Here is a 23595-nt window from a genome sequence, read left to right as displayed (position 1 = left end):
TAGCAATATCCCAGACGATAGTAGTCTATGCAGTGTTGAGCTAGAAAGACTGTCTTCCCTTGATTCAATTTAGTTCGGTCCTGAATAAACAAATGTTTAAAAAGTCCTCACGAATGAATGGCCAGGTTGATATTTTGAAAATAAATTGCGAAGGCGGGGGATCTCCGTTTTCCTTTATGTATTATTTTGTGAAAGTGTGTTAATATAATTTATGCCTGGAAAATTTATAGTATTCCTTACGATTTAGAGATAATATACACCTGGTCGAAAACAATGGCGTGACAAATTGATTTTAGGCGCACTATACGTCACGGGGATTTTTACATATCGGTAGATGTGACTGAGAAGATGTGGAGTTTCCCGTTTCAGAATGAGTCAACCCTTCAGTGCACATAACGCATGGCAAGGACATTAGACGTAGCAAGGGATGGTCAACACAGCTCCCTCATGGTCCACAACGCCACGAAAAGTGTACAAACGACAGAGGACAGCAAACTAGACGATTTTGACAAATTGTAACTGTATAGGTGTATTTATATGTAACTGTGCCATACTAACGTATTTTGAACATCATTTAAGTTTGAAAGGGAATAATAGCTGTTCTGAACTGCCCTCTGGCTACGATTTTCATAATTTCCCCTCTCCGGATCCCGCCAGAAAATAAAATCCCCGCTTCACCACTCCGAGCTACAATCCCTTATGTCATCTCTCTAATACATGTTTTCCCCCTATCCATCGTCAAACTCCCGAAAACAGCCGAATAATACCCCATGCCGACTCATCGGGATTTCTTCAGGATACAAGCTTGCTGAGCAATAGATTGAAATTTCGCGGCCTGCAGATCCGTCAGCAGTTGGTAGTTTGGACAAATACCCCGCCCGCCAAGACATTGCGTACAAACGGCTTAATTGCTGCTCCTCAAACGGTGATGCATTTTACTTCTGTGCCTGCATAGTTTCAACAGCCAAAACGATACTTATGATCATTATACATGTACCTATCCGTAAGCAGTTTTGTTTCAGTGGACTAAAACTTGATGACGTTAAAATCATAGCTTAAACGGAGGCAGTCGTCGGAACTGCGTGTGTGCAATGCATTTCATGCATGATATCTGGAGTCATTAAGTCAACATATCTGCAACATTTAAATTTTTTGATATTCATTGTAAACAAACATGTTTTAACTTTCATCAATCGCCAACATACCCTAGATACAGTGTTGATATCGGTAGTAGGGGTCCCTGGCAACCTTTGAGCAGAGTTCCGAGTCGGACGACTGCCTCCCTTAAAGAGCAAACACCAAAACGGAAATGGATAAATTTTCAGAAAATATATCCTCCGATCAGGATAATATATTCATCTTTGTCATATTTATCGTTCATTTATGGGTGCTATACTGACGGAATTATTCTACGATTAGGTCTACGGTCGCGGTTATTATTATCTCTTTAGAGAAAATGCCGCTCCATGAAGCTAGAGAAAATGTTAGGGCGTTGTCAGTTCTTGCGGCGTCGGGTCTTAAAGGGGCCGGTAGTCCTAATTCTCAGATTCTCGCACTAGTGGTTGATGACAGTTTATATTATTTAGTACTTAGTATTCCTTTGAAAGTTGTGCACAGTCTGTCAGTTTGTTCAGAGTTAAAGCTGACAAAAAGCCTGCTTTGACCGGTCATTTAGGGGACGCGACTAATCAAGTGAGTTCCATAAGAAAGAATATTTCAGTGCAAAATTTATGGTCGCAACGATTTCAACAGTAGACCTAGAATTAACATGATCATCATGTTTGAAATAAAAAAAAACCAGTTGTGTATGACATTTGCCATGAGTTGCAACACGTGTTTCATGTGATATGCTGTGGTTATTACATGTATTGCTGTTATGCAATTTAAAGTATATTCATGAAACATTTTCTATATTCATTATAAACCAGTCATCTATCCAAGGATTCGTGGAGAAAATTGTTGTTCTCGATTTCAAAGTGTAAATCATTAGAGACAGAGTGTTCAGAATTCATTGCATCGGAAAGCGTCTCTGTGATCTCTCAACACTGCTGAAATTTCTACCACAGGAGGAGGGGGCAGACCCCCGCCCCCAGGTTTCTGCGTCCACTAAGTTGGTATTCCTTTTGGCTTGCTAAACCCTATAATGTAATTTTATATCATTTGAGAAGATGTACTTTCTGTCATAGATGTATGAAACCATGGAGCCTGGAATAATGCAACATAGTGTCTGTCTGCATCTGCATGCGTATGGAATGATTTTTACTCGTGGAAGATGGGGCCCCTACTCTCACACTCTTTGCTTTCAATATTTGAATATTTACAAAGGATTGGGTCAGGTAGGCTATATACTTGTAAATGCTCAAAACTCTTCGGAAACACTTGTACCATACTCTGCCTTTTGACATTTTTACCTCAGTGATACAAAGATTCTCTCTGAGTCTATGAATTTTTACAGGATGCATGTTAACATTTTACTTTCCACAAAAGGGATGGGTCGTATAGAGCTCTATAGGCTATTGGCACCACTCATAGGCAGCAATACTTGAGCTTTTTATATCTGTTTTCCAAAAGATTGTTGGTTTAATTACACTTTCCAAATCCCTTACATATTCTTTACATCACATTGATTCTTAATCCGACAGTTTTAAATTTAATATCTGTTCTGCTTGTATGTTTGTCTTTGATATGAAGCAAAGTAATCTCCTCCGATAAATTACGTATTTTGATCTTCAACACTCCTATTCACAGTGTTCAGCCCGGGATGAAAAGATTGTGACTGTCTTTACATTTAAATAACAGTCACACCGCATATCTGGTGTGCAGAGGCAAAACATCTGAAGTTTTGATCAAGTGAGTCAGATGTAAACAAGGCAAGAACGCATGTCGGGACTGAGAGATTTGTTGCATTTGCATAAAGAGCCAGACAGTACTTTCTATTCACCACCTTGTCATATTTCTTTTCCAGGTATGTTAATGCATGGGCATAGGCTTACATACATGTAAATCAGTTTGAACATACTTTTTAATCAGACCTGGTCAGAAAATTGTGAAAATTGCAAAAAATATGTTTCGTATTTGATTAAGTTGAAATTTATCATAATATATGACCTAAGTCAGGTCACGTGACCATAATCTGTTATTTTCCCGCCAAAATTGTATATTGCAAATAACTGAATATTCCAACCGCTAAACATCAAAATATTTAAAATATTATGACCAATTAATGTAAAATGGGATAGAAACTTGTGTTAAAACTACTGGCAGATGCAAAATTATTGAATTTTGAATAACATTTCTTTACAAAAACCAACAAATACAATATTTTTGACGTTTTTCATGAATATTTTGAATATCAGAAAGAAGTGTAGATAGTGTTTCATGAGTGCCATGTATTTTTGAAAGAATTAATAGATGTTGTTTCCAAAAGTGCAAAGAAAAGCAAGAAAATTTAACGGGTTACGGTTGGAATATTTAAAATTAATAAAGACGTAAATTTTGGCGGGAAAATATCATATTTGGTCACGTGACTCAACTCGTCAAGATTTAGGCAGACATTTTTTTTAAGAATTTAATAATTCCAATAATTAGGCCAAATATCAATCAAATCTGGTGGTTTTTAAAGATAATTGATCATTTTCTTACTTTTGGGCTTGATGGGTACAACACCCATGCATTAACTTACTTAGCCATAATATGTTGATAGACATGCCATTTATGTTGTCCTGTTAAAAGGTGAAACTGACAAGTATTTTAATCTTGGGTTAAACCTACAAATAATAAAAAATTAATGAATCTTTGCAGAAACGTTATTTGAGCCAATACGCTGCGATATGTGCAACGCCACCTTAAACAGATGCTTTCTGAGACACGAAATATCCAGGTGAGTCTCCACTACAAACCCTAGGAAGTATAGGAATTACAAGATGAAATACAAATGGCCAAAGGACAACAAACATTACCTGACAGATTTAGTGTCCGCTAAAGTGCACAGAGACAAGACCAGTCTTGCCTTATGGCCATTATACTCATTAAGTGTAGATCTGAGGTTGGAATAAGATGTTAATTTCGTTGAAATATACCACGTAAACCTGTGGTGAGAAACAATGAAATTTTTTTTATATTTTGCGGATTTAGGAAACAACATCAAGTTCATCATCCTGTAACACCCTTCCATTTGATTCATAGGTTACAATACACCAATTCCATCGTTTATTTCATAATGATTTACAGAAGACCAAAACCAATAATTATGCGTTTAAAAAGTTAAGATATATTACAAATATTAAAACATAGGGCCAAAGTCCTGAAGCTACTATCGACATGGATACAAAATTAAGTAGTTTTGACTGTATGAAATCATCTCACTAAGGTCATCCTAGGGACATGTAAACCAAATATTAAAGCTGTCTGACCAGTCATTTTGAAAAAAACAAGCGACTCAACAGTTGACAGAGCTCTGCTATGTTATGTAGAGAATAACCTTTTGTGACACATGTATTGATGAAGGTGGATATCTTTGATAGCTCATTTCAGGATGGCCTGACTAAAAATGGAAAAAAAATTCCTTAAAAATACAGATTTGCATATTTCATCAGACTATATTAGTCTACAATAGCAAATAAACGAGAGTTAATTACATTCTAATTAAAGTAAACAAGACTGAGACTTGCTTAAATCAAGATTTACGTCATAAAAAAACAGCATATCTGTCAGGTTATAAAGAATCTTGAGCTGGTTATCTTTTAATATCAGTATTTCATCCTATTAACCAAGCACATTTTAACTTTCAAATTAACATTGTAAGTAAGTTCTGTTGAATAAGTTGAGACTGTACGTACTCAGAGAAAGCACACTAAGAGACAAATGTTTGAAACTTAAGAAGTTCAAGGTCATCAAAAGCATTATAAGGAATCATGTTACACTTTCATTGCACTGTTTACACAGATTGCATAATTGCTATAAATAGCACATGAGGAATCTTACAGCCCAGCTTTACCATAAAAACCCTATCACTTTGACCACTCTTTTATTGACCACTCTATTTTTTTGCTCAAAAGTAATCTTATTTTATCCTTACCAAGTCAACCATGAAATGGAAATTAGAACTTTCTCTATCTCTATTTGTTTGACCACCCTATCATGACAAACTATTATGAGCAATTTCTTTAGATAACATAAATGGTGGTTCAGAATATCAAAGTTGGGATTCAGGAAACTTGCCTTACATGTTTAAATCCTCAATTCACTATGAACTGTCAAAAAAAAGTTTAACTTTCTGATAATTCCACACCAAAATTATTTTGGCTTTGATGATTTCCTAATTAATTCAATTATTTAAAAACATATTAATTATTTTTTTCTGGGTGAATTGATATGGTTTTTACAGTACAAGAATTACATACAATGTAAGTCAAACTTTGACCAAAAATGACAAAAAAATTCCTTAAAAATACACATTTGCATATTTCATCACAATTTGAACAAATCTAAGTTGGGTTATCCCTAGGGACCTGTATACCAAATAACAAAGCTGTCTGACCAGCGGTTATGAAGAAGAAGATTTTTTACCAAAAACACCTTTTTTGGCATTAATTTGCCTATTTTCAACAATATCAAAAAATAAAAAAAAAAACAGTTTCTCAAAATCATATTTTTCATCTACACAACAAATATCAAATCAGTAAGTACTGCGGTTCTCAAGATATTTGAGTGGACGGACGCCTCACAAACGGACATACATACATACATACATACATACATACATACATACATACATACATACATACATACATACATACATACATACATACATACAGACTGACGACGGACGCCGGACGGATACCCATCCCAATAGCTCTATAGCTATAGTCTATAGTAGCTAAAAACAGCAATTTTTGACAAAGTCCAGCATGAAAACTTCCACCGTCCGTTCAGTGTGTGATCATTTCGAGAGTTTTCAGATTTGTATTTAGCCTTCAAGGTTCTAAGACCAGGATTAAAATGCCCATGACTGTATACATGTAGGTGGGGTCATCAAGGTAAGTCGGGTCATGAAACTGTTTATTTCGAATAGCGTATCATAAACATCATGCGACATGACCATGTATGGAGTTGTTGTTGTTGTTGTTGTTGTTGTTGTTGTTGTTGTTGTTGTTGTTGTTTCTTTATTTCCTCCTTTGCAAAGAAGAGTCACAGCAACATACATATTTACATTTTAAGAGTCATAACAGTTACATCAGAGAGAAAAATGTAATTAATTAACGCAAAAATATTGTCTGAAAAAATTCCAGGGAAGTTTTTACGAGAAACGTACTATCCTCAGAGATGAAATTGTTAATGAAATATTCGTTTCATTGCTGAAACAAAATATTCATCACTGAGATCATAAAGAAAACTGTAAATTGCACACTTGTGTGGTTAATCAACTTAGACCAAAGATCAATCCTCTGTTGTTCTGTTTCCGTGCAGGCTACAGCAGAATGGATTTAAGCAAATTATTCGTGTCTTCCTCACATTTTGGACAATGTATTGTTTCCAGATTTGCAAGGATCTGTAAAATATACATCGCATATACAATATAAAATATACTTCACTTCAGTCATAATATCATATACAGTCGTATAGTCTCCTAATCCGACCAAAGGTCACATTATAGAGACCCCTGCACTTGCAATACCAGAAGAAATTCTGGGTGATACCGATGAAGATATTTTCTGACTTGGTCTATGTCTCTGACAGTATATGAATCCAAAAATCCTGCCTTGCCATCATTCCTTCTGTAAATTGTGTCTGGAAAAAGTGCTGGACCAGGAATAATTCGTAGATGGAACTGCCCTATTTATGTCAGACGCTAGTAAAGCTTGCTGAAGACCGCGTTGCAGGTCTTGATAACAATGTCTTCGTGAAGTTAGAAAAGAATAGAAGAGGCCGCTGGTCAAAGTGAAAGAAATGTGAGTTTTGTGAAGAAAATAAAGCTTCAGCGTTTTATGTGCATTGTGAGCAGTATCGTGTGATGTGTGCATTTGAAGACTCCATAGGAAAATGAAACATACTTCTACACATGAGGTGTTGACAGTAGAAAATATATAAAACTGGACCGAATAGGAGAGCGACTGTAATAACATTTCAAAACTGCAACATCCATCCTCAGAATGAGGTGAAATTCTACTGTGATACGTGTACGATTCCTTTCTATATTTAATGTATTCTGATTGATTACGGTACTTCCTGTACATAGCCATCGATATCTTCGAGGAGTGTGAGAGATGAATACAACAAGAAGTTGTCAGTGTTGGTTGAGAATGTGAAAATGAAGGTAAGATAAGTGGACCAAAGAAAAGCAGTAGACAAGCATGCATGTAAGAAAGTGACAGAACAGTATCTTGAACAAACAGAAAGTCACAAAACAGAAAGACGCCGGCCCTCATCAAAATGATAGAGAAAGAAGAAAGTAAGTTGATAAATCAGTTACACACCAGTTGTAGTCTGCAGATCGAAGGTTTTGAATTTCAAAGTAACATCAGTGACCGTCAGATGAAATATGAAAATCTTATCGGCACTTGTAGTCATACTGAAGCATTGTTGAATCATGGAAATGCAGCTCAACTTGTTTCTAAAGGTCTAAATGTTATGGCAAAACTTACGGAGCCGGTTTCCATAGATACTGAACCTGATACAAAACATGATGAGGTGGCTTCTGCCCTGTAACCTCCATAAATGTAATAATCTCCACAAATGTAATATCAACCACAATTGTAATAAAATCAACCACAATGTAATAAAATAGTCAACCATTAATGTAACAACCCGCAACCACAAATGTAATAAACAAATTAACCATAAATGTAATAAAACTCAACCATAAATGTAATAAACTTGAACTTGCATATGTGATCATTTGTTTATCAATGCCCTGAGTAAATAATAACTTTAATAAGACTAGTGTAATGTTATTGCATACTTTCCTGAAACTAGGTTTTCTTTCCGAAACACAGAATAGAATACTTTGAGAATACTATCAGAAAACGGCGAGGTACTGATCAAACCGTTAGATAATGGAAGTGGAACAGCAGTTCTAGACACTGATAATTACATAATAAGGAAGCGTCAAAATAACTCGTCAACCAGTGATACCACACAAAGTTTATGACAGATGACTCAGAGCAAATAACAGAGAAATATGCAACCTTATGACAGAAACTTACGACACAAAACATGTTGACGAGAACATGTATCCATGTTTAAATCTAGTAAAAACAATACGAACACTACCTTGAACACAGTAGAACAAAATTAGACATCCTAACATCCCCAGTGAAGGAACAAACATCAAGTGGGACAACATAGGAATACAGAAAATCTATCGATTATTCCACACAATTTATCCACATAAGATGAATTTGAGGCGACTGATTAAGAAAGTACGGCAAATTTCGATAAAAAGGCGTTAAAGGATCGTAGTGTTATACAGTCTCCTCCACTGTGGAGTAGAGACTGCACTGACGTTCAGATTACAGCTGTGTCTCGCCATGGCCAATCAGTTTTGTACCAAAATAGGAAAACGTAAAGTACACTTTCAGATTTACAAAACACACTAAACGCAAACAATTAAGATATGAATAATGTGTGGAGTTGCTTTCCTTATTACAAAGATAAATATTTAAGGGCTAATTCCTAATTGCAACGACAAAATAGATTTATTACATTTATGGTTGACAAGTATTACATTTATGGGTGATTTTTTTATTACATTTATGGTTACCATTTATTACAATTGTGGTTGGTGTTTTTATTACATTTATGGTTGATTTTTGTTACATTTATGGGTGCACTTTATTACAATTATGGTTGATATTACATTTATGGAGATTATTACATTTGTGGAGGTTACATGCACTTCTAATGACTTCCCAGAGATGGATTCTTTTTAATTCCCTGTCAACAAAGGATTGGTGAAAGCACTAGAATGGAAAGGAAGTAACGGGGAGTTTTAGACCTCATCTGGATTAGGAATCAACAAACATTGAGATGTAACTGGGAGTCACAACAGAATCAGGTTATTGACCTTGAAGGAAATTGGAAAAAAAACTTTTAAATATATTCAGTTCGAACAGATCTTTCTTCCAACTGATGTATCTGATGATAGATACTTCATGACTGATCTGAACAACGAACAAGTAGTTGTAAGTGATAAGGATGGGGAAGTCATCATTGCTTCGGGCAAAATGTCCAAGAGGCATTTTCCCTATATATGGCGCTGTTTATGTGGGATGTGGGATTGGAGCTGAAATTGACAACATAAAACACTTTATAAGGAAGTACACAGGTATGGCCAGTACATCAAATCAGTTGGAAAGTATGGTGACGAGAATGGTGAATTCAAAGCACCATGCATGATAGTACATGATAAACAAGGGATACTGTTATTTGTAGCAGACCGTGGGAATCATCCTATCCAGGTACTCAACACAGGATGATCAATTCCTGTACAAAGTCTGAATCCCTGGGATGGAAATGGTCACCTGTATGGACCAAGTGGAATATAGATCGACACTGGCAGATACGTGTTTGTACGTCAGTGATTGATTTGGTCGTATTCAGAAATTTGACAGCAGTGGAAGGTTCATAACGACATTTTTTATTTTTATTATTGTATTTCAGTACTTTGGCCTCTGGCCTATAATACAATACAAAATACAAAAATTTGCAACTGGACACATGAGGAGTACAAAAAAGATACAATCACTAATATAATTTAACAAAAGCAATTACTTCTCTAACTCATTTTTACGTCTCCCTCTACGATTGAAAGCAAAAAGTACAAATTTGGCAAAATACTCTATGGTTCCAGACTCCGACTGCATTAGCATTACAAATTTCTGATAATCACAATCTTGATAAAAGTACCTTGGTAAACACTTTTCTCGTAGACCATTATAAAACGGGCAAACTGGACAAAAATGATATGCATCTTCCACTGCGTCATATTCACAGTAAACACACTTTCGATTTTCACGTGGAATAACTTTTGAACGATCAATTTCTATCCTCAACTGATGTGTTGAGGATCTCAAACGACACAATGCTGATCTCAGTTTGCTGTCCTCAATACTTGTGGGGTAATAATTGCGCAGTAGTTATCTAGCTTTGTGTACCTTGACATATCAGAATTCCATGACTGTATAAAATTATCACGAATTCTCTGCTTAAAAATACTCATAAATGAAGATTCATCTTCTACGCCTTGATTAAACCACACAAAGCCAAAACCATAAGAGAACAAAAATGTTTTTCAAAGCCCAACATTTATGACTATTTTCGGCTTCTTTGTATTGATATTTATAACATTCATACACAAAGCGACTGTTGCTCATTTTTGAAAATTTTGAGCCAATAGGCCCACTTAACAATTCGCTCGTATCTCAAACAGTGTAAAGGTATTCTACCAAGTTCACCATAAATAAATGGGTTTGATACATTTTTATAGAAACCCAACACATACTTGCAAAATTTCCGATAAACTCTTTCAACATTCTCTGCCATGTGGAAGCCCCATATTTCACTTCCATACATTAAAATCGGCAAAATTTTACAATCAAAAATCTTCATTGAAATCTTTACATCAAGTGTATCGAACCTAGACAAGGTCTTCTTCAAAGCAAACATTGATTTACCTGCATGATCAGCTATAACTTTCCGTGCCATATACCAAAATTCACTGGACGAAAAAGTGATACCGAGATAACTAAAACACATAACAACTAATAATTTTTCACCGTTATAGAACCACTTCTCATAATTTCTCAACCCACCAGCTTTCCTAAATACCATAATTTAGTTTTGCTAACGATTCGACATGTAGACAGAACGGAAGATGGATTGAATCGCCCCACAAGCTTGTAACTGACAAGCTGACAGTTACAATGTTGTGATGAAGATGGTTGTCGCAGACAGAGACGATAACTGCCTAATACTGTTATTATTGTAAAAGTGATTGTACTCTGACAATTACAATGTTAAAGGTGTGAACAGAAAATGTCTAAACATGAGAAAATAGTTCAGTCGAATAAATACGTGAAGACTATGACGGAATTTTTTCAAGAAAGTTCCGTATATCCTTATTGTGCCACCATTCCTACAGAATGCCATCACTAAATTCATAAGCAGCGTCAGGAGTATTAGTCACCATGGCAACAAATGCCATATATGGTGGAATAAGGGGATAGAATCTAACACTTTCTGACACTTGTCCAGGCACAGTCCCTGTATCCAGGTGACATCATTCACAGAATGCGAACGTTTACCGCACGGGGATACATTGAAAACAAAACTTTCTCTTGGTGGGTGTATAGAGGGCGCTATGTTTGAGAGCGCTGAAGTGTATAAGCTTGCTTCTATTGAGGTTTTATTAAAGTTCTGGATGAAGCTTTATCATTTAATATCTAATAGAGCAAAGATTACCGTAAATGACAAGTTTAAGCTTCTGCATAGTGCTTCTGCATAGTAGTATACTATTCAAACGAACATTTCATGTGAATTTAAGAGATGTACTCTTGAAATGAAGGATTGGTGTAACGGAAAAAAGACAGGTCAACAAACATTTCCATGTACATTAACTTTGAGAGTTGAACATGTTCATCACAAAACAAGATGTTTCAAAAGCATTTTGCTTCTTGTTGAAATTGGTCCATTCACACAGGTTTATATAGATGTCCATGGCATACCCATTGATTGAAAACAGCCTTGTTTAAGGTAGTATGCGCCTCGAAATTGAAAGACTTAAACGTTTGCTCATACTTTCCTTAATGAAACTTTCGACCATTCTCTTACCAAATTAAGAATAAAAATCAGGGGTCACTGTACGAACTTTGGTAATAAAGAGACAAATTAGCTAAGATTTCCTGATATTTGAAATTCAAAATGGCCGCCATCCCTGTGTTAACTCTATGGGGAAAAATAAAACTTTTTATTTTCAAAAAACTAAGGCGGTAAAAATTTTTCTTTCATCAAGAGCATTAAATGACCCCTCACAAGTGGTAGATCAGAAGAAAATTTATAAAATGTGAAAGCTCTTATTTCTGTTCCCGAGGGGCATTCTACCTTAACACTTCATAAGCTAGCTATCCTGAAACAGCAAATCTGAAGATATGCCATGTGACGCATAACACAGCCACACTACAACTGACAGAGTGACCACATGTAGGCATTGAAAAACCACAGCTAGGCTGCAAGCTGCTGTTTTATTTATCTTAAGTGCAATCTTGATACAGCTCTGGTTAAATACAATGTTGACAGTGTATAGACACCATTGCAAAAACTATGACAGAACATTTCAATATCTGGTACATGGTGTCAATATCCAAGGCACAATTCACTAAAACAGTCAGAATTCAGATTTTTTGATAACAGATTGATAGTACAATACTCATTTCTTTAATTGAAACATGAAATATTCTTGCTATCAGTCCAATTACTGTACAGAAAGTCAGTGCACAGTTGTTTACGGGGTGCAGCAATTTTGTTATGTCCTTCCATCACTGCTGTGTCAAACGAACATGAACTTAATAGCAGACTCTGAAGTGACAATCCTGTGTGAAACTGCTCTTTTATTTGAAAGCATAATATAGTTGACTGTAAATTGTCTGAATAAGGACAGATCCACCACTTGGCAATTTCGCTTATTTTAGTTTTGCATGAAATATTATGTTACAATCTGGTACTTGACGCACCACCCATCAATTTTCATTGTCTTCAAAATTAGTAGTTGTTACATTGTTGTTACATTATCAGAGGTTTTGTCATACATTCACTGAGGGGAACCAAAGAAAGTAATACTTGTGGTGGATGACTGAATATGATGCAATCGGCAGATAAATAACACTCTCTGTGTCAATTAAAAATAACCATCAAGCGTGTCTTTGTCTGTTATCACAGGAAAAAGTCATAACTTCTTTTAAAAGTTTGAATTTTCAGATTTACTGATAAGCCATTGTCACTCTGTGGAAGAGATTTGGAGTATATTGGGTATGGATGAAGGTAAAAAACAACAAAATGGAAATCACATTTCAAGGACCAACCAACAAAATTATCTTTGTTGCCGAAAGTCTTTGTTCACAGGGATACAGTCATCAGAACTGCCCTCAAAGGTCACATGGGACCCGTATGACCAATGTAAACACTGTATCCAAGGTGATTGATGAAAGTTAAAACATGTCTGTCATAATCTACATTGTATAATTTAAATGTTGCAGCTATGATGATGAGGTGCATCTAGATATCATGCACGAAATACATTGTTTGTGAACAAGAAACTTGCACAGGCGCAGTTCCGACGACTGTTTCCCGTTAAAGTACTGTGATTTGCTGTTACTTTAATTTTGCAGGATGCATGTGGCAAAGCACCATAGCAAATGAAAGTTACGACAATTCAAAGCATAGACAGTGGAGGGGGGAAGAAATCTGTCTATGTTCAAAGGTAATAAAGTAAATGGCATCACATACTATGAATAATGACATGCAACCTTTAGTGTGTTGGAAACAATGTGCATGTCTGCATTTTAGAGTATTCAGTTGAAATTGCAGCCCAACATTTAAACATCAACCTTTGGAAAAACAAGAATAAGCTCATTGTTGGCTATCAATTCCGTTTGTTTATCACTCTTCAAAACATTACTAACTTTTCAGCTAGACTTGTACTCCCAATGAATTGTTTATAAGGGGTTATAAAAGAAGACAAAAATGTCAACTTTGTATATTTGCTCACTGTTCATATAATAGTATCCTTTTTGTGTTCAATGAATCGGTGACCTTCACATTTCCATTAATCTGGAACTTCTTTGACAGTTAATATTCATGTTGCAAAACTGTGACACAAAATATACATCTTCTATACATAATAACTATCTTCATGTAAACACCATTAGCTGTAACTTTTGATGTATTTTCCATCATTTTTATTCTCTTTGTATTAGACAGTTTCTCATTCTACTTCCCTTTAAGTCATGTTAAAATGCCTAGTGATTCATCCTGTCAACATATCCTGTATGTATGTATGTGTGATGCCAAATCATATGATTGATGTCTGTATTGTAGTCAGCAATACTATCGCTTGCTGTGCACATTTGCCAGTTTTTCAAGGACAAAATTAATGCAAATATTATGCAAATATTATGCAAAATTACAGCTATTGTTCCTTCAAAGAAGATGAGCTTTTGTGCCAGTGTTCATTCTAGAAGTTTTATAAGACATCCCTTGGATTATGAGACACACAGAACACAATATTTCTCAACAAGGAATTCAGTGTTCTGTTACAGATTGCAATGGGTGGTGTATCAGACCTAGCTGTATCTCTACTGTCCAGTTTACAAAGATGTGATAATTTTTTCATAAATAATTCATCTAAGGGCTGCTGGGGGGGGGGGGGTGGGGGTGAAGTAATGGAGGAGAGAAAGGGATTGACTTCACATGCATAAACGAAAGCTGATGCCTGTTCAAATTCAGTTGAAATGTTTTATTTCAATATGCCCAATACCTTCCAACTCCTTTCCAAAAGCGGTTCATTCTCAGTTGCAATTGAGCTATGGATCGACCCACTCATATCACAGGGGTGGGCAGACCAATATTACTGCCGTTACAAAAACCAAAATCTCGATGAAAGGAGAAAATGCTACATCAGCAAAAATATCACCTTGTAAAAATTACAACATTGCTAAGAGATGTTGCTGCCGTATTTGGAGATGAAACTTTTCGAAATCTATATCAGAGCAGACACTAACTAATCCATGGCACACTGAGAACACACACACTAGGCAGTCTTGTAATTCAATGGTTCAATGTACAGGTATTCTTTGCATCTGAATTTCTCTTATGAGTGGAGAGCTCTAACCTGGTCACCCCAATTCCCAATAAACAAGTCCACAATCACCATTGAAACAATGGGTTTGGGCTAAACCATATTGGTGAAAGGGTCAATATCTTTTTCCGGACAATTGAGTTGTTCACCGATAGGTAGGTAACCACCTTCACATGAATCCTTTTGTTCATCAGCTGTTGTCTTTTCATCCTCACTGCAACATAGACAGCAAAGCAGAGAACTCTACTGTCTGTGACAGCAATGAGAGTCAAACTGCTATTTGTAATTGAGAAGTGACAAAGTCCACCCACTGTCAGTGGTTGATTTAGTCAAACCAACTGCAAAACTATGACAAGACTGCATTTTCTGTTTCACCACTTCAAAGTTATGCTAATCATCAAGACAAATTCAAGCAACTCAACATTTTAATATCAAAACCTTTCTTTTGAAAGTCTTTTATTTGTACCAATGAGCTTTGCAGACAAATAAATTTAATTTACAACTCCAAATCTTTGGGAAATTTGAAACTGTACAATTGTCACGGAATGCCAGAATATCAAGACAGTAGAGCTGTCGACTGCTTATTCTATGCCTTAAATAGAAAACCAAATATCTGTACATTGAACCATGTTTGAAGCAACTCAATGCCAAGTGATGGATTCTAATAAGATGGTATGTTTCAATGAACACAAAACATAAAAGCACACATTTTGAAAATACGTCTTCTATGGCTAAAGCCTGGCTTGAGAGTTGAAATCATGTTTCTGGAGGGACAAATGGTCTTGCATACATGGCAGCAAATCCTGTCACCTGATTGGGTGATGTCAACAGCCAATCATAATATGCCACATCAAAAGCTGAAGTGTTGGCCAATGATTGGTTGATAGTTGTTGCAACTGTATCAGCCAATCAGAGCATGCTGCATTCACAACAGAAACTAGCTTTTTGACGTGTTCTTCTTGAAGGTTTTGCAATGAACATATCAACTTTCTGATGTTATATATTATTATTTTCAAATAAATAATCAGAGGTGTTGTCTCTGAGCAAGACATGATGACACACAATCCTGTCTCCAGGAACAGAGCACCACAACACAAACTCAACTGCTACATCATGTTTTATGTTTTTGTGATTTTTTTTCACACCAGGAAGTGAAAATGATGTTAATGACGGACATAATCCAGGAAATGTGCTCTTCCTATTTCTCATAATATATTCGAAAACTGTGATAAAGTTCTATTATAGATGTTGAATATTATGTTGGTGTATTTGTATATCAAATAAGCAGAACACAACATTTAGGTTTCTCTTTGTTCATTTCTACTGGCCAAACAACATGTCTTTTTGTTGGTATTCTTTATGCTCCAGTAAGACATGAAATTTTATACTTTTTTTAATACTTTCTTCTTTACTGTACAGTGTATACAGAAAGTTATGGTTGTGTAGTTTTTTAAGTTTTTTTTTGTTTATTTGGTTTTTTTCAATCCTTTTTTGGAATTTTGTCAAGCAGATCTTACAGAGGCAGTGAGAAACTCTACGGTCTTACTGAGCAACACTGAGATTTGAGCTCTACAAACCCATAACCTTCCCCTCCACCCCCTGTCAAATATGGTACAGTCAATGGAAGAGACCACTCTTCCATGGGGAGGTTGGGTGATTAGTTGTAGAATGAGATCTAAGGAAGTAATGGCACTGTTGACATATCTTAAGTATACAAATCATGGCGAACAACGGACACTCTTACTCGGAATTTACATGTAAATTTTGGATTCATTTTTAAACTTGTTGACATCAACAAATAAAATGCAACACCAACATAACGGGCTCTACTTCATACAGAAAATAGAAAAACATGGGGGGGAAAGAGCACTGGTCAAAAACAAAGAAATACTGGTTCTTTACATGAAAATATTGTACAGTCTGAAAAAAGTGAGCATACAAACCAAAACCAAAGCAAAAGATTTCAGTTGAAGATCACAGTGTAAAATAAAGATGAAAGATAGGGACAGCATGTAGGAAATGGGCACTACATTTCAAGTAAATATCACTTCTCAAATGAACAGACCTATGCATAGCTATGCAATCGTGACAGCACCTAGTAAGTTTTTTTACATCTCCCATGCAATCAAAAGCTTGTAAAACTACAATGAATGGAGTGGAAACACTCAACATGATCCAAGAATTCTGAAAAACACTATAATTGTCATTCTTAAATACTTTAATTCTATGTTTTAGTCTTCAAGAGGGCTTGTTTTTTTTTAGATAGTTTGTTTCAACTGGCAATACTGATGCTAGTGGTCGATTAACACTTTGTTTCAATAATACATTATTTAAACACGGCAGGATTCACAGATTTTTTTGCAGGCCATGACTGAGTTATCAAAGAAACTAGATGTTGACCACACATCCCTGTATTTCTTCTCTAATGAAACAGCTGTAGTTTTTCCTTATGAGCTACCAGACAGTACCACTGATGTATAGGGGTGAGCAGGGTATATAGAATTGCATCACAAAGAGGATGAACAAGAGCACCACAAATTATTTCAAAGTGATAAAATCTGGAAAGAACTATGTTTCAGTTGATGATAGGTAAGAATTTTTTTTAAGAGACTGACCGGATTCAGTATTCTTTGTTAACTCAGTACATGGCCATGACACAATCAAATCTTTTTTTTTTTCTTGAATTAACAAACACAGCACCAATTGTGACATTAAAAATATTGATTTCTGATGACTACTCTAGAGTTGTGGCAGCATCAGGAACTGTAACAGATCTCTACATGTGAAATCAAAATGAACTAATATGACTTCAGTCTTATTAAGTTTAACTTGCTTTCCAGGTCTTCCTCATCAACTCTGAATCTACGTAGCCCAGTGTCCCGTGATGTGAATTTGACAGCCGTCATATGGAAAGCAAACTCCTTACACAAGGGCCAGACAACAATGCTAAGCACACACTTGTTTTAAAATGTTATGGCAGTTAAGTTTGAAGGGTAAGTAACGGTGTTATGTCCTATAAACGCATAAATGCCCTTTTTTCTCATATAACCATGGTATCAAACAAGTCTGTCCTCAGTAAGGAGTTTGCTGTGGAAATACCAACCAAAATTGGCAGGCAGCTGCTAGATTCAGAGTTTGTACATACATTTTGAAAATTCTCTTTAGCATGCATTGTCCAATACCAAAAATTCAGTAGAAGAATCTGGTACAGTTCTTGAATAACTAATAGCTATAAGAGCTAACTTATTTCTAATTACATGGTTATGCCTACAACCAGTATTGTAATATCTAATTCTACTGTATGAATCTAACAGTTCCTTACATGCAGGAGCACTGCACAAGTAAGGCTGTTGCTACGCTGTCTGTCCCCGCAGATGCTACATTGGTTTTTCATGGTGTATTTTGTCAAGGTAAATGGTAATGTCTTAAAAAGTGTCTAACATTCTATCTACAGCTGCATTGGATGCAAATGGTAAACTAGAAAAACAAAATTACTTCATTTCCATGTGACAGAAGAGATCAAATCCCATTCACTGGGCTTTTTTCTTTCATTTTTCAAATTTTTTATCACACCTGAAATGTTTCTTGTCGGTGTTCTCTTCAAGTAGAAAACAACATTAATAATAATAATAACTTTAATATAACAATAAAATAAACAGGCAATAAAACTCATATAATACAAACAGGTAATTTTTTTTGGTTTTTGTTCTTTCCGTAATCTCTTGCCATTTCGGTCTCTTTCTCTCTCTTTATAGTCTTTGGAAGCACACATACAATACCTATATGTGGCGATGATTATTGCAATATATCACGAGCATTTACAGGTTTTTTTGTTTATTGTCAGCTGTTGAACTCACAAGTAGGTACACAAAGGCAGGCTATTGGCTATTTTTCTTGTTTGTGTTTGTTTTTGTCTTGGATCACCATCAGCACATCAGAAAGCTCGCAGTAGTTGGTGCAGAAGGTGTTTCATTGATCTTGGTCGCTGTCGTAGTGGAATTCTGATCGTGTATTTAATCAGCGGCTTCATGTCATGTATTTCATGACTGCCCTTAACGCGTAGAGTAGTTCAGCTTGCATCCTTGCGTCCAGCACCATCAAATTAACATGTACCTACAAGAGGTGAAAGAACGGGTGATATAGCATGACGAGCCACACAGTTGTGTAAAAACACAAGAGGATGTTAAACAAACTCATAAAACTAACAATTTCACACTTTCACCCCCATAAAACTTGTAAACAGGTTTTTGACAACAAAGCAGAAAAAAATAGAGTGGAACCAACTCAGGACATAAAGGGTTTGAAGAGCTTTGCTGACTTGAACTTTTAACGTCAAATAGAATATCTTTACTTAAGACAATTTGGGTGCCAGCCATGATATACTTATGCTTGTACACCATTATCACCTGAAACCCTTTCAATTCTGGCACCGAGCCACTGATCACTTCGTTAATGGCATTTATCTCTATGAAAGATTTTCACTAATATGAAAGATTGCTTGAAATTTGTCTGGAGACACAGCATTCCATGTCTGTTAACACTTATGTCAGGACTTGCATTTATTTTCAGCCAGACAAATCACTGCTTTGTTGGGTTTCAAATTCCATAGAACTTTTACATTCAAAAAGTTGTTGCGACATAGCTTGCCTGACACAGACCTACAAAATGACATCACTGGCAATAAATTGTGGTCTGGTAGCGGGAGGAAAACAAGGCATAGTACATGTTTTGTCGGCCCATCTGACACAGGGTCATGAAAACACCACTAGAATAAAGCACCAGCACGTGAACACTTTCTTGAGGTGAGAAAGTCAAGAGTCACATGCTTCGAAGCAAACAATCTTTCACTGAAGGAGAAACGCCCACTTTACAATGTAACCTCAAGTGATCTATGACCCCTACCTCTACCCTTGTGCCTGTTTGGCACAAAATATCTAAGCATACTAAATACAATTTAAAATAGGGTTTTATTTATCTTCATATTCATATTATGTCACTTTCTGTGAGAATCAAAACAGAAAGATTACATGGGCCACTGCAAAAATGAAAGTCTAAATTTTTTAAGGATGTGAAACAGCTTCTATCTGAGTCATACCCTTTCACTTGCATTTCAAAGTCTCGATGCTAAACCCCCCTTACTAAACTTCACCATAGAATGTTATAGGGTTGGGCAAAATCACGACAGCTAAGGAAAGCCAAATATCCATAATGCCAATGGTACAACTTATCCTGTGTGTATGAGTAATCAACAGAGGATGTCATCTTCATGCATGACAGAACTTTCTGAAACAATTCTGGTACCCCTCCCCATTACAACTGACACCGAAGCTTTCTCCAACATCCTTGCTTTTGAGCTTCTACATACTTTCCACATGACACCAACTACCTTTGTACCTCATGGCCATCAATCAAGCAGATTGTTCAAGACCTTATCATGACATAACTCCTCAAGTATTTCTGTGACCCACGCCTTTGAACTCTTCTAAGCTTGTTTGAGGTACAGCGCCCTCTCACGCCTACATGTTTTCACCTTTGTTTTTTTAAATTGATATTTTACACTAACTTACTGAAGAGGCCTTACAACCAAGAAGCTTGTCCAAAAACATAAATATCAATATTATAGATTTCTGTGTCCTTACCTTTTCTGAGAGTTTGAATCCCCTCCAAAAGCCGTCAAAATCCTTCTTTGTACACCTCTCTGGGTAACAGGCCACTGTCTTGATGTATGCTTTAAGGCTTCTCTCCAGGAGGTGGTTGACTTCGCCATAGTCGTAGTCGTCATGACGAATGCCAAACATACAATGGATGTAGTTCCAGATAGCTCGCCTTAGACTTGATGTATCAACATTCACCTGCATTCCCATTCTGTGTTCAAATCAATGAAAGTCAAGTTAAATGCTAAATTATACCCGTCTTTAAGTTTTTCTCACAATATGAGCCATTGTTGGCTAGGCTTGGAGATTGGTGTACTTGCTTTAGGAACATCAGGAATATTTTTCAAGTCCCTGGAAATATTGCTTTTATGTACCAAGGGAAACCCAAGTGAAATGACTGTGGGTAGGAATTCAAATGATGTTATAACAGCACTGGGACACAAACACTGACAGGAATAGAAAAGTTCTGGTTTCCATAGCTTCACAGAAATACTGTCATGCATGGTAAATATGCATTTTATTACATATAATACCTTTATCACGACTTTAAGAAAAGCTAACACTTTCACTGGGACAAAAATATTTATATTTTAAGAGTGCTGAATGACAGACATTGGGGCTTTTATGAGCTGATTCAGGAACCTTATGTACTGTGGACAGTAGCTGTTGTTTAAATTATGATATTGGGTTTTTTTACTTGCATGTCAAACTCAATTTCTTTTCAGAACATTTTGATGACAACAAATTGAGCAAAGGCTGGTTTTCCACCCCATTTCCTAGTGTAGAGGTCCAACTTTTCCACAGAAAACAATAGGACCAGGCCAAACCATGGTGGTGAAAGGGTTAACCATAAGATGCTTAAGGTGAAGTCACAGCTTTAAATGTAATGAATGCAATTTGCGGTGACAGTAGATATAATGATCCTACCCAGCACGGCTTCTTTTAACTGAATTAGTATGTGAACTGCTAAATTAATTACTTTAACTTATCCAGAAATCCGCAGGATTGGTTGCGGGTACAGTTCATGCTAGGCTTAAACTAAAGAATTTGTTTATAGAAGCACTTACGTGTTATAGGTAAGGTCGTATGCTACCCTGAACTTGTCATCTAAGAGAGTTCCAATTTCTGAGTAGAGTCTGTTCATTAATGAGAAACCATGGTCTTCCCATGAATAATCCTGAAGACAGAAAAAACACATGATAAAATTAACACAATCTACTCCACATTCAGATCTCTAGTGAATTATTTAACTCGGCAATAAACCTTCATCAACGCTGTGCCATGTTTGACAAATATATTTCAATTAGTGGAAATTACTGGAGATATTGGGGGTAATTATGAAATGTAGATTTTGAATTTTATGTATGTGTGGGTGCTTGTATGTGACTTTCAAGGACAGGACGGCGGTGCTGCTACAGCCACAAGACAAGCGCTACAGGCAGTGGGGTTTCAGATCAAGCACAATAATTATACAATATATGCACATCACAAAGACACAAAGAAATAGATTTATACATGGACCTGGAAGAGATATCTTTCGATTGATTGTGGTAAAAGCTGTATTCAACCATTCCCCACTACTAGCAGAATTTGGTTTGACTCTTCTGTCTACTATATGATGTGGACAGACTAAAGAGTTTGGAATTTCAGACAGAATGACAGCTACACATGACCTACACTAAGCTAAAGCAAAACAAAACTCCCAACAGCTTGCCTTTTGCAAGGCATATATGTGTCTCTTGGCTACACACTGCGCAAGAGCTGTGTCCCTTTGAAGATGGAATTTACTATTTTTAAACTGAGACCCAGGGTTATTTACTTGTCCATTTCCCATCAGCACCCACACCCCTGACATACTTCTAACACAGTGGATTACATAAATCGCTGCTTGAGTGCACTCCAATGTCTGTGCATTGCTAGTTTCAATCTCACTTTCAGTGTAGCAAGCCATGGGATCATGAGATCAATGCATGATACACACATGCTAGGGCCAGCCTCCACTTCATTATAATATTTCCCAACTAAGTCTAGTCATGGCATGTGCCACTGATCCACTGTTATGCCATACATCAACTCAATTGTTGCATCAGAAAGAAAATGTGTCTGGATTGTGAGGTACAACAGCATTTCTGCTTTTGTACAATTGTCTCCCAATCCTCACAGTAAATGATCTGTGAAAGGGAGCCAACTAGTCCTCTTCTCAATTCATACCAATGATCAATAAACACTTAGAATAGTCCTATTGTGTTCCACGGTAACAGCAGAGTCAATTTGTTGAAATGGGGTAAAGGAGGGAATTGTTGGAAACATTCCACACTATTAAAATTCCTTTATTACAAACTCTGCTGGCACTTGCCCTGGAGGAAACACTGCAAAGCCTCTATGCTGAGTCAGTATAATGAAGATATTTACATCTACATGGTGCACACATACCTGTACTCTAAATGTTGGAATAGTCCCCGTTAAACCCCTTTTCGCAAAGTCTTGGTACGTGAATTCTGGATCATCCAAGTATTTGGAAAGATCAGCTTTGAGATGATTGACATGTTCCTCTGACTCTGGCAACACTGTGAAAATTATGAAAAATTAAACATTATTATAATCATAAAGGACACAAGAAAACAACAGCAATCACATACCTCTCATAAAAATATTTGTACTAAGGTTCTCTATCCATTTAGTAAGATAGCTGTAAACATTTAATGTCATAAATGATTCTTATAAAAATACCCACTTTTAAAATTGTAAATTTTTTACATCACTGACTTTTTTACATATAATGAACACAAAAAATATCAAAAACATTAAGATTTATGACTGAGTAAAAAGTTGTAATAGACTCAATTTGAAAGATCTGATACAGTTTCCGTTTCCATGAGATCAATGATTATCTTTATCACAGATCATCAAGATCCATATAAAATATCATTAAGAATATTTCACATCTTCCAGCAGATTGCTTTTATCTCAAAGATTGTTTTTATCTCAAAATTAACAAATTATGCAACTAATGATTTGTCATGTTTTATTAAACGTTAGCTTTTTGTAAATAATGACGCCTCCTTTCACAGCTGAGGAACTTTTGGAAAA

The 23595-nt window shown here is 36.1% G+C and overlaps 1 protein-coding gene across 3 annotated transcripts in view; it reads right to left on the bottom strand.

The window, feature by feature from the left end:
• Positions 1–15274: 15274 nt before the first annotated feature.
• Positions 15275–23595, bottom strand: part of LOC139141875 (sestrin-1-like) — a 90548-nt gene continuing 82227 nt past the window's right edge. For all 3 annotated transcript variants that reach the window (XM_070711630.1, XM_070711632.1, XM_070711631.1), the window contains 4 exons: positions 22939–23072; positions 21573–21682; positions 20491–20716; positions 15275–18964 (listed from right to left, as the gene is read on the bottom strand). In XM_070711630.1, the coding sequence (XP_070567731.1) occupies positions 18878–18964; positions 20491–20716; positions 21573–21682; positions 22939–23072 (557 nt within the window). In that variant the 3' untranslated portion in view covers positions 15275–18877. The remainder of the gene's footprint in view (positions 18965–20490; positions 20717–21572; positions 21683–22938; positions 23073–23595) is intronic.

This window comes from Ptychodera flava, chromosome 10, assembly GCF_041260155.1.
Source record: "Ptychodera flava strain L36383 chromosome 10, AS_Pfla_20210202, whole genome shotgun sequence".
In the NCBI taxonomy this organism is placed as follows: Eukaryota; Metazoa; Hemichordata; class Enteropneusta; family Ptychoderidae; genus Ptychodera; species Ptychodera flava.
This window is presented reverse-complemented; position numbering and strand designations above follow the sequence as displayed.